The sequence below is a fragment of the Carassius gibelio genome, chromosome A10 (assembly GCF_023724105.1).
Source record: "Carassius gibelio isolate Cgi1373 ecotype wild population from Czech Republic chromosome A10, carGib1.2-hapl.c, whole genome shotgun sequence".
NCBI lineage: Eukaryota > Metazoa > Chordata > Actinopteri > Cypriniformes > Cyprinidae > Carassius > Carassius gibelio.
This window is the reverse complement of record NC_068380.1, coordinates 14,532,567-14,548,131: the sequence shown is the minus strand read 5'-3', so window position 1 is coordinate 14,548,131 and position 15,565 is coordinate 14,532,567. Positions and strand designations below refer to the sequence as shown.

The 15,565-nt window shown below is 37.3% G+C and overlaps 2 protein-coding genes across 4 annotated transcripts; both read right to left on the bottom strand.

The window, feature by feature from the left end:
- Positions 1-1,714: 1,714 nt before the first annotated feature.
- Positions 1,715-7,454, bottom strand: LOC128021293 (phospholipase DDHD2). Of its 2 annotated transcripts, none has more exons than XM_052608407.1 (17): positions 7,252-7,454; positions 6,920-7,087; positions 6,632-6,828; positions 6,449-6,538; positions 6,262-6,376; positions 5,680-5,772; positions 5,418-5,559; positions 4,520-4,728; positions 4,336-4,400; positions 3,864-3,992; positions 3,694-3,780; positions 3,336-3,473; positions 2,828-2,983; positions 2,651-2,756; positions 2,440-2,577; positions 2,215-2,356; positions 1,715-2,140 (listed from the first exon to the last, which is right to left on the bottom strand). In XM_052608407.1, exons 2-17 carry the CDS (start codon positions 7,047-7,049, stop codon positions 2,092-2,094), a joined length of 1,986 nt encoding a protein of 661 aa, XP_052464367.1. In that variant the 5' UTR covers positions 7,050-7,087; positions 7,252-7,454; the 3' UTR covers positions 1,715-2,091. The 2 variants fall into 2 exon arrangements, with proteins under 2 accessions (XP_052464367.1, XP_052464366.1); XM_052608406.1 differs by having other exon boundaries at positions 3,864-4,004; positions 7,252-7,450.
- Positions 7,455-8,867: 1,413 nt separating this feature from the next.
- On the bottom strand, positions 8,868-14,808 carry LOC128021291 (phospholipid phosphatase 5-like). 2 transcript variants are annotated; one of them, XM_052608402.1, is made up of 8 exons: positions 14,544-14,808; positions 13,716-13,828; positions 13,348-13,456; positions 13,141-13,231; positions 12,876-12,939; positions 12,548-12,672; positions 9,480-9,650; positions 8,868-9,398 (listed from the first exon to the last, which is right to left on the bottom strand). In XM_052608402.1, exons 1-8 carry the CDS (start codon positions 14,694-14,696, stop codon positions 9,229-9,231), a joined length of 996 nt encoding a protein of 331 aa, XP_052464362.1. In that variant the 5' UTR covers positions 14,697-14,808; the 3' UTR covers positions 8,868-9,228. The 2 variants fall into 2 exon arrangements, with proteins under 2 accessions (XP_052464362.1, XP_052464363.1); XM_052608403.1 differs by having other exon boundaries at positions 14,609-14,776.
- Positions 14,809-15,565: the final 757 nt, after the last annotated feature.

Genomic DNA, 15,565 nt, shown 5'->3' with positions numbered 1-15,565 from the left:
GAAGACACCGAATAAGCCTTTTTTCGACCAGTGCATTTATACAATGTTGCACTGTAGCTACCATTACATGCTTTATAACATCTATAGAACAATATTTGGATGTTATCATCAATTAAATAAGTAGGTGAATTTTGTAAATAAAGTTTAAATGTTGACAAGTCATGAAAAGAATTGCATTTAAATTATATAATACCAAAATAATCAGGTGATCTAGATTTGCTCTCATGCTCTCAACACCAAATCTGTCTGAATTAAGGTGTGCCCGTGAAAGTTTATAGCAAAGGGGTGATGACTAAATTTGATAAACCCTGCCCTCTTGTGTTGTGGGTTAGCATTTATAGAGTTGGGAAGAGTTGAGCTTATGAAACCAGAAAACTCCCCAAAAGAAGCTGGAATAAAGTTCTTCTGAAAATAACAAATCAAACAAACAAACCTCATCAAGTTGAAAAGAATGCTAATATACGACATGACAAATTCCATTCAGTCGCGTCTCCATTATCTACACTCTTTTCGGAGGCAAAGAACCATGAGCAATCTCAGGCTGGGAAACTTCCCTTTGTTTACTCAACATCTTTCCACATCCTTCTTCCACAAGGGATGATTACATAATCCACTGCACACTGTAGGGGTCGAGATCCAAGTATGTGAGGATGAAAAATAACACTTCACTTCAGATTCAGAAGACTAGATCTAAAGTTTTACCTTCTAGCACTGTAACTAAACTGATGGGGACAAGACTCCAAATTTAATAGCGAAGAGTGTTTTTAAGTGTGACCTCACCCTTCAGCCTCAAGTAACTTAAAAAAAAAAAAAAAAAAAAAACCACACGCAATTAATTAACGTCTTACAAAGTGACAATCTGTGTGTCCGTTTAAAAAAAAAAAATTTAAAAACTTAATTCACCGGTACCCAATTCGCTTCAAATGTTCTTGACTATCACACCGGTTTAAGAATCGGACAGAAACCAAATTTGACAGGAAAGAGTTGTCGACTTCAGAACAGTTCGATCCGAATCGTAAAGAAATGGCTTTGTGAACCGGTTCAGCGGACTCATTGAAAAGATTCAAAGGCGCTCGAATGTTGAAAACCGAACATTCTAAAATTAAACATTTAATTTGATTTAACGGACTATTACGGAGAAACTGTTCAATGCTTGTTCAGAGCAAATTTGAAGCCTCTGACAGGCGAACTATTGATTCTTTATTTGAGCAGCGCGAGAATGAATCATAACATCACGGGCTTAACGTTAAGAGAGAGAGTTTTAAATCCCTTCAAGCAGGTAAGAAAAAAAAGAAGACATTTCTGTAACATTCTCGGGGGATAAGAGCGATTGCTCACCTTTATCTTTTTTTTCCCTTAAAGGCTGGGCATCTTCATCAGCTTATTTCTTCCCCCAAGTCTTAATAAATAGTTTGAATATCCTTTAAACGTCTAGAATTAAAAGAGACAGACTGAAAGTCTCGTAAATCCTTACTGCAGGACTGTTGTATTCATTGGCTGTGTGGAATTCCTGGCGGAAGAAGGGAGGGCAGTTCATGACTCTGTATGGAAAGGGGATGTTTTGTAATGTGTGGCGCACTCTTCCAGACGGATAAATGGGAAATGAACGAACTTCCCGCTGGCTATGATCTGAATTCAGCCTTAAAGACACAGTGTTGGTATCTGAAGAATGTCAAACAACTTAGAAGTTAGAAACGGGCATCACAAAAAATAATTCGGGGATAAGGATTTTATTATTAGCTTATAAAAAAACATTACAGTTAATTATGTATTTATAAAGATTGGATAAGACACTTAACTTACCATAGTTACAGGAATATATATAGCCTATACACATTAAATGTCAGTTTCTAATACAGTGCAAACTGTACAAAAGGGTATTATGCGCATCACTTTAGCAAGCCTGCCTTGAATTCTGCAACAATAATTCAGTTAGGATTCCAAGTTAATTTTTTTTGGTAATATATTGGCTGACTGGTTAAATTGTGTGAAGCCAGTTGACTCACTGTGGACTGGAAGGGCTTTAAAAGGTTGTTGTACTATACAAAAAGGTATGTAGCCTAACATTTATGGAGCATTTCTCACTGTAAATTATCCATAAATCTCTCTTAGAACCAACAGAGCAGCATCTTCTGACTCCCTGCAAACAAAACAGGAATTACAGATTTCACAAACAATACACATATATAATAGTTTCATAAGATTTTCACTTACCAGTAGCACAAATGGCTCTGTATGGCAAACAGGTACTCATTGAAACTTTCAATCGTCTTCTCCTGAAGGACATGGTCAATACGTCGCCCACGATTCAACATCCCCACCTTGAGGTTTCTTTCCTTCTTCTCTGTTGGTGGAACTGCACCACAAATATTCACACTAAAGGAACACTCATTCTGAGGTGGATTTTATAAATTAATCAAGTTAAAAAGAGATGGATACCTTCTGCTTCATCTGCAGGGGTCATGGAGCTGATTCCACCCTCTGCAATCACTGGCGAAGGGACTGGAGAAATGTTCTTCCGAACCATCCGGAGGGATCCCAATAAATCAGATTTAACTCTAGTCAACCCTTTGAGTTCTGCAGGCATCAAGACATTTCATTTAGTAATCTACAGTCTAAACATTTTGCTCTATAAAGTGACTTGACCTACCGAGGCGCATCCTTTTTCTGCCTTTATGATGGGGTAACAACAAGGGTTGCAAGTCGACGTCTTGAGGCAAAATCATGGGCTCAATTCGATACGCCACTGGGTCAAACTGCATAGATTACAATCATGGTGTAAGAACAGATCTAAAAAGGAAGTTCTTGGTTTTGGAGAGTGTCTTACTGGATGGAAGATGTTGTAGAAACTCTTGCAGGTTGGGAGGCCGTAATTAGGATGTATCCTCTTCACACCTCTGACAGTTAAAAACATTCCTATGGGTGAACCCATGGCAAACAATGCCTGTGGATGAAATGCTAACTGAGGATAATCGATGGATACCTGCAAAATAAAGAAGGGACTATTTGGCAACTAATAAAAAAAAAGCTTTGAATTTTTAAAATGCTTCTACTCATATCAGTGGAGAGTCAGACAATTCCAGCCCTAACTTGGAGGAACCTAGAGATAAATTCTAAAATACATTCTAATACAGATTTTATGAAAATACTTTTCAGCAAAGATTAAAAAAATAAAAATAAAAAAAAATAATTTATTCCTGTAATGCAAAGTGGAACTTCCATCAGCATATACACCAGTCTTCGGTGTCAAATGATGCTTCAGAAATCGTTCAATTTGCAGATTTATCCATTTTAGATACAGTTGTGCTGCAGACACACACTGAACAAATACATACTTGTCCAATGCCAACATCGAAATGCTGATAATCAACTGCACTAGTGGTGGGGGTCTTCTGTTCATGAAAGTTTCTAGTCCCGAGACTTGGGGAGTGCATCTCATTTTGGGCTGCATTTCCACTTCCGGTTCTAGAGTCCTGTTGGATATTCAAGTAGAAGTCAGTGGAAAGCGTCAAAACAGACATTCCCATATAAAACAATAGACTCTTATCAGTCTTCCCTTCCACTTTTGCAATGTAGGTTAATTGTGCGGTTTCCTCTCCACACCCAAACCTTTCAGAATCTGCCATGAACCACTGAGCTCCTATAAACACAGGGCTATTAAAAAAATAAATAAATAAAAAAGTCAGGAGTTACCTTCCATTTCTTCACACAATTCATAATTTTCTTGCGAGGACCAAGGGGTATTCCAACATCTTTTAGGTCCTTCTCTGAACAGAGCATCTGAAATGGTTTAGTTAAAATAAGAAGGGTGAAAAAGAATCTGAGCGGTGTTTTTAATGTGCAATTCAGAACAGAAAACTGACCAAGGACTCCATATCCACTTGTTCTCGGTGCAATACATTGAGGTGTTCCTCCAACCCATGGCCTTTCAGCAACTCCTCCAAACTCTCATAGGAACCACAACCTGGGTCTACATGAGCATCCTCATGGAGCTTAATATACATCTAAAAATAATTTGATTAATTATTAGACAAGAGAATGTCATGCAGAGGCATTTTAAGGTTGACAATTAGCAACAGCCATATAACAAGTTATTTTATTAGGAATGTCAAAATTAATAATGAAATGTCCAGAAACTCAGATGTTATGTTTCTGAGTGTTCTATAGTATTTTAGACAACCATTTAAATAAGAATTTATTACTAAAATAATGGATCAATTTATAAAACTTTTAATGTGTAATATTTCCATGTGATTTATTTTAGCTTTATTTCAAATTACAGAAAACAATTTTTAATGGGTAGTATTAGTTAACCATAATAGTACTGGTACAAACCTCATGAGGTTTGCTATCAGCATCTGTCTCTTGATTGGTCAGGAGATCAAACAGGATCAATGAGCCTGTGTAAAACAAAACATTGTAATCAACATAAAATACTGTCCATACATACATACAGGTTATTAGGTCGCCAAACCAAAACCGTAATTCTGTTCTGAATAGCACAGTTAAAGCCATGTACCAAGGCTGTGCCCAACCAGGGAAGCGTGTCCTGTGAAGTGTGGGTGTCTCTGGAGGAAGAGGCTGTGCAAACGGTTGATCTCAGAGGCCACTGTATCCATAATAGCCTGGCAGTACGTAACGCTATTGTAGAAGAAAAGGTCCAGCACTGTGCCATTGCTGAACTGACGCAGGCGGCTAATGCTAGGGAGAGAGATTCTCTCGATGTCTCTATTAAAAATAGAAATAAAACAGTAAGAGAATTGTGCATTTTCTCCAAAAAATAAATAAATGTGTGTCAAGTCAAATTTTCCTGGATAAAATGTTTATCAATTTTCCTAAAGAATTTAACATGCATAACTGATGAAAGCCAAAATAAAAGTGTCACAGAGGAATATTTACGGAGTAATCCACCATTTTGTCTCTGTAAAGTTATTTTTACATGGAGACCGGTAGATCTATTGACTTTAGCAATCATTATTGCATTATGCACCAATGGTGATGGTTCCAAATAAGGAAGAAGCCATTTTCAATTCAATTATTCTCCATGCCTTGACTCCAGAAGATCTAAAAAGGGCATTAAGATTAACTAACTTCCTTTTGGCATCTTCATTTTTAAGGCCCTGTGTGGTTCAGTTCCAGAGATACTGGGATGTAAATATTGCTCCAAGAGTAAAATCATACACATTTTCAAGATCAAAATCCAAATGTGGGTCAGTCTGCATAAGGATGATACTTTTTGCGTGTAAAGAGGAATGTCTGAAAAACAAATTGTTGAAACTATACATTTCCCTCTATGAAAACGATTCCATACCATTCCAGAAGGCATTAAAAAAAATAAAAATAACCCACACACACCTTCAAAATCAAACATTGATTTGACATTGAATGACCCTAAATTAAGAGCCAAATCATCTTACTTGTCAACTCCTGTACTTTCACCATGCAAGACGTTGTGCCAGCTGACTGGAAGGTACTCAACCCTTCCAGTAACGCACAAGTCCTCACTGTGGCTGAAGTGGCTCTTTAGGAGGTGGTTAGAGGTGATTCGAAAATCATTAACTGTAGTGGGGGGAGGGTACAGTAACAAGGAGTGGTAATATGGCTGGCTAACAGCTCAACAGTTGTGAGACAATCCATCATACTGATTAAGTTCATGTATTCAGTTTTAGATAGACTCACCACACTGGACAATGCCACGGCGGAGACGTCCTTCACGGGCCGGACCAATACCGTGGACCATGAACACCAGGTGGTCTACCATCTCTGGTTCTCCTACAAAGATTGTCAAAAGACTTTCTTGCGGTCTACATGTATACCTTTTAAGGCAGCAACCCAAGTAAAGTGGACACCACACAAATAAGGATTCTTAATTCGCCATTTGAATGCTGCATGGGATGAACCTATATATTTTGATGATAGCCTGTTGCTAAGCTAACAGTATGATACTTTAAACAAAAGCACAGGATAAAAGTCGGTAAAACAGACCAAGAGTGTTTGTTATTAGCATGTTCCTACGCTAACAGTAGGATCCCTAAAACACATACATAGCGCAGAGAAATTCTGGTCAAAATAGTCCGTTTTAGTTACACTGAAGCATTTTTATGCACATTTTTTTAGTACTGCAGGAAATGGGTCAAACATTTCTCTCCACTTGCCATCAAGGTTGAGCTTGTCAAAATGCAAACTACAATGAACGCCACAAGCATTTCTGCATTGGAAACATGCTTACACTTAATACAATGATTTGATAATTCTACACACCCTCTGGTATCTCTACTGAAGTATTCTCAATTCCTCTCTTTAGAGATCTGGGTTTAGTCCGTTCAGTCGGGGAACGAGGGAAGACCTTGCAGCTGGAGGGATACTGCAACATGAGCTGAGGTAATACAATGAGAGAGACAAAGTGTAAGGGTCTCCATTTACCATGAGCTTTACATTCACAAAATACCTTGGGATTGTGAAGGATCACAGTTTTCCCTTTTGGGAGCTTCAAATGTTGCTTCCATTTGCCCAGGGTCACTGCAGTCATATAGGCAACCTTTTTTTTTTTTTAAATGAAGAAAAATTACTAGGTATGAAAAACTGGAAAACAGAAAAAAGGATTTGTTCTAAAAACAAATCGGTGTCATACCTCTAGGATATCACAGAGTTCTTCACTATAGGGATTGTAGGTCATGGATTTGATACTTCTGTGGAACCAGGAGCAGCGTCTGACCTCGGCAGGCTTCTGTTCCCAATACACAGAGTAACGCTTCCTTTCACGTAGCCTGACGTCATACCTCCTTCCATCTGTAGCCACTACTACTTCATCCTTTTCACATTTCCCCACTGCAGACAAATCAGGTATTTCCATGACCTAATAAACTAAACTTTAAAACCATTGGTTGCTAGAAGTATTGTCAAGAAGTCAATGGAGGACCTCGACTGTACGCATCCTCCAGCCGCTGTGAGTCTTCTCTGCTGAAGGGTTGCCAGGAGTCTTTGGAGTCCACCTGTTGGTTGTAGAACCAGTGGTGCTGGACGGGTCCATACAGCTCAACAACATTCATGCTGAGAACATCAGGGATGCCACACCAAGACCAATAGACTGAAAATATAATGTTGCCATATTTTTTAGTACTAAGGAGGCTAAACTGGTGTTTAGAATGCAATGTGAAGACATATTGATTGCAAGTAATACGAGAGTGAGGAAAAATAACCAAGGAATGGAAATACAGGGAACAGCATAATAATGGATCCCCATCCACTCACCAGCTTCATGTACAGATACACACGGAAAAAAATTGACTTCTGACAGAAAGGGCAAACCTCACAGAGTTATACACTATGTGGACATGTCCGAAGTAACTGCATCTACCAGGAGCTGAAATCCTATAAGCCAGGTGTGCCAAAAACTGCTCCAGGCAATCGAGTGTACTCCAAAAGTTCAGCTTCAGGCCTAATCAAGCACACCTGAAGCAAATAATTAAGGGCTTCAGGAGCGCTTAAAAATTAAAGGCTGGGGTGTTTGATTAGGGGTGGAGCTAAACTTTGCAGGACAGTCGATCGCCAGGAGCAGGGTTGGGTGGGCTTTGTGATTAAAGATCATCTGATGGGGAATTTTGAAATATTTAGAAAGATCACAGTGGTGGTGAATGAGTTATTTTAATGTAACTTTAAACACCTGTTAGATAAGAAAATTCAGTTTGGACACACACTAGTCATTGTTCTTTATAAAGATTTTTTCAAATTTTACAGTCATTATCATAAATCACACAAATATAATATAGCAGTTTATGTAATGACCAAAAATGCAAACCAGTCAGAATCCTTATTTGAGATTCCAACAAGTTTTTCCAACAAATGGAATTTTTTTTTGTCATTTTAAAATGCCTTATAAAATAAATGACAATCTACACCAAAATGTTGCAATTAACAGGCTGCAAATTCTGCATAAATAAAGGTTTAAGTAGTGATTGCAATTTTTTAAAAATTATTACAAATTTTAAGAATTTCAAGGTCTTATGAGCCTCTCAGTTTTTGGCTTCCAAAGTGCTTTAGGGACAATAGTTTATGGTTATAATAATGAAACATAAAAATAATCTTTTTTTTTAATGGTTACAAAAAGAACCTACAAGAGAACACTTCAAGAACATTCTATTTTGCCCCCCTCCCCTTGTATTTTGTATTTATTGATAAACATAATTTCCCATATTTTTTTCTTCAATAATGAATGTGTAACAGAGCTGGACAAATGTACAAATTATACAGTTTGAATAAAAACTCATAGTAAAATGAACAAATCCTGTCTTCCATGTTGAAGGGTGCAAATAATGCTTTTTCTTGGATATTACATTTCTGTAATTTATGTAATGGTTGCATGCATTCAAAATGTGGAATGTTCTTAGTCTAAAACTGGTTCATAAAAATAGTTTTTACTAAAAAGAACTGAAGGTTAAACTACAGTTACTGAGGCTCAGTGCATTTATTTAGAAGGACAAAAGGTTGTGGGTTCAATTATCAGGGATCACACATACTGGTAAAAAACGTAAAGCGTGAATGCACTCTAAGTCGCTTTGGATAAAAGTGTCTGTTAAATGTATAAATAAAAAAATATGACATTCTGTTTATGATGTTATTAGCTGGATAAAGTGCAATAACTTAAGTTCATGCTAAGCTAATTTTATCTCAGATAACAATTTATCCAACATTTCTAATAGTTTTTGCGAAGAAAAACTAAATTAAACAAAACATTGACTCACTTCCAGGAGTTTCCCTATAGTGTCCAGACAGCACTAGCCAATATATGGACAGATAACACCTGGAGCAAAGGGCTCCTCCTAGCACACAATCCTCTACATCAAATGATCAGATCACAATCCAGCTGAAACATTAGAAATGGCCACAAACTTTATTGACAAAGATATCAGGGGATTTCCTAGATACACTGGAGATTTCTATAAATATGTCTGCAAAGTTTTAAAATTGACCTAGAAGTTTTCCTCACAGGATAGTTCACATATAAACTTCAAAGAGCTTGAGAAGATACAAATGTTCAAAGACGTGTTCAAAAAGACAGCTCTACAATACACAAGAGTTTCATTGTGAATGTCTAAAACAGCATAGGAAGGCAAAAACGACAAGTGCTCGTTGATTGACAGGCATCACACATACCAAAAATAGACATAATCGCAGCAAATGGTTTGGTAAACTTTCACACAGTATATGGTTGTTGGTCTGGTTAAGTTCCTACAAAGGTAAGAGGTAGCCTGGGATGGGCTGCTTGCGTTCCTGCACAGGAACGGTGTCTTCTCTCATTCGGAGGGGTCTGTGGCAGTCTGATTCGTTGAGAGCTGGGTAATGCTGTCGGTAACATAAGCATGCGAAGGCCAAACCGAGGAGGGATCCCACCAACACATCTGTGAATGAACGTGAGATCGTGTATTTGACTTGAAACTGTATATGGAGGTAGGGCAGTGATGATGGCATTAAAATCTCACCTTGCCAGTGATGTTTGTAGTCACATGTTCTGGAAAGGGCGATAATGACGGCGAGGAGGAGGGGGGTGAGGAAGGCACACAACCTCCAGGCTGTACCACGGCCTACTCGGCTGAAACAGTGCAGCTTCCCAGCCAAGTACAGGGCAGTGAAGCCCAGACCAGCAAACGCAACTAAGACAAGGAAAAATGTTGTGAGTCACAGGCAGTGGGACATTCTGACAATATAAAGCTGGATTTTATTCTGCTGAATATTTACTATTCAATTCAAAAGTTTCAGGCTGGAATATATTAAATATAAAATATTTTTTAGATATTTTGTCTTCATTAATTTATAAATAAATGGATAACACATTCAGAAATCAATAGCTCAAATGTGACAGTAAAGATTTTTTTTTTGGTGTAAAAAAAAGCTATTACTAGTGTAGTAGTTGTTGAAAAATCAGCTTAGCATTACATGAATAAGTTATTAAAATATATTCAAACAGAAAAGAGAATTGCAATAATATTTCACAATATTTTTTACTGCATTTTTGATCAAATAAATGCAGCTTTGGTAAGAATAAGAAACTTTTAAAAACATAAAAAAAAAACATACTGACCCCTAACTTTTGAACAGTAGTGTTGTTAAATTAAATTAATTTATATAATATTGTTATAGTTTTTTTTTTTTTTTAATTGTAATATATTTGTGTAATATATATTTATTAGGGCTGGTAAGCGATTAGAATGTTTAATCTAATTACATGATGTGGTGATAAATTAATCGCACATCAAATTTGGAGAAATTACTCACAAAAGATCATTTAAAGTCATTGTTGTGTAAAGCACCAAACAGAGATTACAAAAGGTAGGTTCAGCAAATAATATTTTGTTTAATATAATTGATTACATATACTCTGTTGGACCATGTGAATAAATGATGACATAATTATCATTTTTGGTTGGGTGAATAGATTTTTTATTATTATTATTATTATTACTATGAAAATATGAAATTTATTTAATGAAATTATACTCTAAATAATAAACTAAAACTGCCAGTTGGTGCTGGTAATGTCTTAATGATTAAGTCATTGAGACATTTATTCATTCATTCGATTCGTTCAAATGGCTGATTCATCCAGGAGTGAAGTAAATGGTTCTTTATGAATGGTTCATTGAATCATTAGGCTTGTTCAACTTGAAGCGGGTCATCACCATCAGACTGATCAGTGTGTGACATCAAAGAACCACAAGAGCTTGGAGAGCAGACGACTCCTTGTGCTTTTGAATCGCTCTCGCGGTACTTTGATGTCATACACCGATCGGTCTGTGCAGCGCCACTTCAAACCCAACGCCAACTATGGCCAATGGTTCAACATGCCAAATGGTTCACCCAGTTTGTTCAAAATGTGGATTAAGAAATGAAATGCTGCTGTGGGTTGCTCTTAGATTAACAATTCTGCTTTGTCTTTATCTTCTGGTTGGCAAAATTGAGCAAAACGGACAACATTGTGTCTAAAATAACACAATATTAACTTCTTAATGAACTATTGTATAAGATTGTGTCACATTTGTACTCGTGTGATATTGCACTTAGCCCAGGGACGGACTGGCACTAAAAATGACCCTTGACTTTGACTAGGCCCGGCCCAAAGCAACCGGCACACGTAAACTCGATGACAACAACAACAATAACGCCAGGCATGAGTGTCACAAGACTTTAATTGTGGCTCATGATACTATACCATCCAAATGATAGCAATAGCACTGATGTTGACTAGATGTTGAGCTGGAATGGGTGTCTTTCTCTGCTATTGGGCTAAACTCAACCTGAATAAACAAATGATGGAATTGAAAAAAAAAATAAAAAAATAAATGGTTTTATTCCAAGATAGCATGGAATAGATTGTATAATATGCTGTTATAACAGCATATTATACAATCTATTCCATGCTGTCTTAAAATAAATGTATTAATAATCTTAATTAATTTATGCAGTAATTAATCTTACTGCACAAATAATAATACCACATGTAAATGAAACTACACCATTACAAATTACACTTCTGTATTGAAAATCTTCAAAGTTTGTAAGCATTAACTATAACGTTACCAACATTTTTTAAAGTAAAAGCACAACATATTTCTTAATATTAGCTACTGCATGTGACATTTTACTGCTAAAATGTTGAAGTTTAGCTGTTTTAATTACTGTAATCATTAAAAATGTAGCAACCTGAATATCACTTCCTAACATCATCCCTAGGAAGTAATCTAAATTCCGAAAAAAAAAATTCTCTCAACTTCTCAGCCCCACCCTTTTCATTCCGTTTTTTTTACCCGCGGCCGCGTTATGCATATGTTTGTTTCTATGCTTTTTCCTATCTAATGTCTTTGCTGTTGGTTTCTTCCTACTCTTCCACTTCTTCTCCTTACTTGGCGGCCATGGCCAGTGCAGCTGGCATCCAACTTAAAGGTGCATTGCTGCCACCTACAGTACTGGAGCGTGAAACAGATTAGTGGGGAAAAAAACAGGTGATGACTGCGTGCGTGGCGGGTGGTGGGCCGGCACACCAGCTGTTCTGTGATTCTCCAGAACACACAGATGGCCAGTCCGCCCCTGACTTAGCTTACAGCTAATGTGATATTTCTTAGCTATGTGATGTAAATATGAGACACAATCTTAAACGGGCGTTTTGCCCTATATCTTGAATTTTAGGGATATTCTCTAGGCGCCATCACAGAGTAAGTTGTTGCCCTGCCCCATATTAGTCATCAACTGACTGTATGAAATGGCAGATGATCTACATAGGTCTGGTGCGAGGAAAGTGTGTTAAATGCGCTAATTTTAACACGTTAATTTTCTCCATAATTCATTATTCTAATTAACGCGTTAAATTACCAGCCCTCATATATGTGTGTGTGTGTGTGTTGGTCATTGTAATCTTTGTATAAAATATTTTTTACAATCCAATCAATTTCAGGCAGACACCTTATATGTCAGATTCCAGATGTAAAAGTTTGTAAATAGTGTTTCATGGTGACTTAAAAAATTGCCACTAAATAAAACCAGCAACTGCTCTTACAGGAAGAGTGTCCACTTGGAAAGCTCTTCCTGCCCTCCATTACTACATCCGGGTCACCGCTACAGTGAAGCTCTGGGTTCATTTGGCCATCCGGGAAACAACGGTAGAAGAAATCAGGTCGTGGCCTGGTAGGGAGAGAGAAATGTATACATTTATTGGGAAAAAGAGCAACGCCTGACCATTCCCCTCTAATAGGATTTCCTAGGTTTCCAATATTCTCTTCCAATATTCCAAATTCCATTTTCTATGCTTAATGGGAGATGCTCAAAACTTAATATAAATGTATCAAGGGCAAAGTTAACAGTGTTATAGGATTAAGATCACTCACCTGCCCACAGCTAGCTTGATTGCATTAGTGAAAACTCCATTCAACACCAGGGTCAAAGTAACAGCTGAGCCATACAAACAACATACAGAGACAATAACACTCAAGAGTATGAGATCATCATTTGATCATTTATCTCAATACATACATACATACACACACACATACATACATATATATATATATATATATATATATATATATATATATATATATATATATTGGTAAGTTTGCAACAATAAAAAATCAATTTTCACATATTTCTTACCCAAACATGCCTCTTTCACATCTCCCCTTCCACCTTTTTTCAATAAGGCAAGTAAGAAAATAACCACCAATGGAGTGAAGAGGGCGATAGACTGTTTCAAGAAAATCAGAGAAAAACACTAATGAGATTCCCCACTATCATCATCACACACATGCATTTTAAATTCCGGTGATTTTCCGTGGCTGAACAGGAGTTGTAAGCACTTACAAACATGAGGCGGGTGGGAACGCGGTCCTGTTTGACGGGATGGAACTTATAGAGCCAGAGTTCCTCGGGCTGGATCTCACGGCTGAAAGGAGGAAGCTCCTCTGTCACGCTAGAAGAGCATAATAACAGCCTGAGAGAACAATCCTCATCTCCACAAAACAGACAAACACAGGCACAGCTCAAGAGACTGGAAAATCTTCCCACACATCTGCAACAGGACTGGCCGCTCGCTTCACTAGGCCACAGCTCTTTAAAATTGAACAAAAGACTAGCATTACAGCTTATGATTGGTTAGATCTGTCAAACCCACTGAAGTCCAGGCCAAATGTAACTGAAGATTTAGAGCTTCTCTTTAATCAAGTACTTACAGAAAAACACCTAAAAGCAGCAGCCGCACAATAACTTCTGCAATAAAGCCATTATCAAAACTCTTCCTCATCGTCGGTCCTGGTTTGTCATCGAAGACTCCTCCAACTAAAACCTGGAAAAAGTGGAAGACGATTGTTGCATTAAGCTGAAATCATAAATTCATATTCAGATACAAAGATAGAAATTAATATTTGAGAATTCAACCCACATAATCTTTAAAGCCAACAACCTTCCAACACAATGGCGAATGTGACACTTCAACTGGTTAGTATTATAATCCCAAAACAAAAAGAAAAGAAACCACTAATGTTATTTAAAAGGGGATTTAATATTACATTTATTGTGCCTCCAGTTTAAAGTCCAGTTTAAGATGGGATCTGGTTTCTAGCCAATTTATGATGGTCATTACAAGCTGGTTGACCAGTTACTATGTTTCAAAACCCAACCTGACCACAAATTCTAACCAGATAGTAGTTGTTAAATTGCTGGTCACCATATAATACCAACCTTGGATCAGCTAGAAACCATCTCTAACCAGTTTAACCACCTTATTATGGTACGAAAAAGATGATTTATACTACAGTTTGAACCAGTTTAAACAATATGCCAGGTTTGTTGCTGGTCTAAGATGGTCTAAAACTTAAACCAACTAGAAATCCGCTACCACGTTTCAAAATACAGCTAGATTAAGCATGTTTTTTTTCCAGCACATTAGTAAAGATCGATATTTCTATAACTAGAGAGTGTCTCACGGGAGACAAACATATTGTTAATCTATAAAATGTGCACGACCCTCCGCGACACATCTGTGATATTTGCTTACGAACATTTCCGCAAACACGACATCGCGCATCCTCTGTCTTTTGTCTGCAGTTCGGAGTTGAATACCGACCTTCGGATTCTTTCCTTTTCCGTCTAAACCGTTGCCTTGTCGGCTGTTGACAGCAGCCACCGGAGCAGAATTTCGTGATGTCTATCATATATACTTGACATGTCCAGCAGCAGCTGAGCGTCGTACTGAGCAGCTATGAAGAGAGCTCTGACATTAACACGTCAGTCCTTTCAGGTATGGCCGAGTCGCGAAGGAATCGTTCGTTTGAACCGGTTCTTTTTACTGATTCGATCGAGCCGCTTTGAAGAGCCTTTGTGAATAAAGAGAGGTTATGAATGACTGGTGACTTTGAGGTTAATTTCAAAAGTGAAAATGTTGCTTTTTTAAAAATCTAATACCAGAGTAAGTTCAAGTATTTTTTCATAATCATATTCACTTCAAATAAAACTAGCTATTCTCAGACCATCTATAGTATTATAAAACATTTTATGCAAAAAAGCCAAGCAGTCTGCTATGAATTCTACAATGTCACACTGGCTTAATGGAGATATTGTTTTTTGAGTAAATTAATGGACAAATTTGTGACAAACGTTACTTTTGTGAACACGTATCATTGAATCACGAACGTTCAAAAGAATCGATTCGGACGTATCAGTCGCAGATCATCATATGAATCTTACGCCCTCTAGAGACAGCCACACTGCCACAGCCCCACCTTCGACTTTTTTTGCACATGCAAATTTCCTTAACCACTGGACCCTATTCAAAGTAAACGTGTTCAAAAATATGTAGCCTACATTTAACAAAGCTTTATTATACACCACTAAATATGTGACGGCGCCAATTACGACAAACTCAATTCAGATGCAGATTCAAAGAAACACTAGAACATTCATTACAGTTTATTGAAATCAAACCAGGCAAGTCTGAAAACATTTAAATCTGTGGAATGTTACTTAAAGTACTCTCAGAATAAATTATGAATTCTGAAGAAATACATCTCAAAAGTTGGTCAAA

What these genes read in the sequence shown, in the direction of transcription:
- LOC128021291 (XM_052608402.1), bottom strand. Translation starts at nt 14,696, where the DNA reads ATGATAGACATCACGAAATTCTGCTCCGGTGGCTGCTGTCAACAGCCG. An exon ending in TGTGAAAGAGGCATGTTTGG is followed by an intron (nt 12,940 to 13,140) that starts GTAAGAAATATG and finishes TGTATGGCTCAG; the next exon opens with CTGTTACTTTGACCCTGGTG. An exon ending in ATCAAGCTAGCTGTGGGCAG is followed by an intron (nt 12,673 to 12,875) that starts GTGAGTGATCTT and finishes TCTCCCTACCAG; the next exon opens with GCCACGACCTGATTTCTTCT.
- LOC128021293 (XM_052608406.1), bottom strand. Translation starts at nt 7,049, where the DNA reads ATGAATGTTGTTGAGCTGTATGGACCCGTCCAGCACCACTGGTTCTAC. An exon ending in CTGATAGCAAACCTCATGAG is followed by an intron (nt 4,005 to 4,335) that starts GTTTGTACCAGT and finishes AATTATTTTTAG; the next exon opens with ATGTATATTAAGCTCCATGA. An exon ending in CCCTGCAGATGAAGCAGAAG is followed by an intron (nt 2,357 to 2,439) that starts GTATCCATCTCT and finishes TTTGTGGTGCAG; the next exon opens with TTCCACCAACAGAGAAGAAG.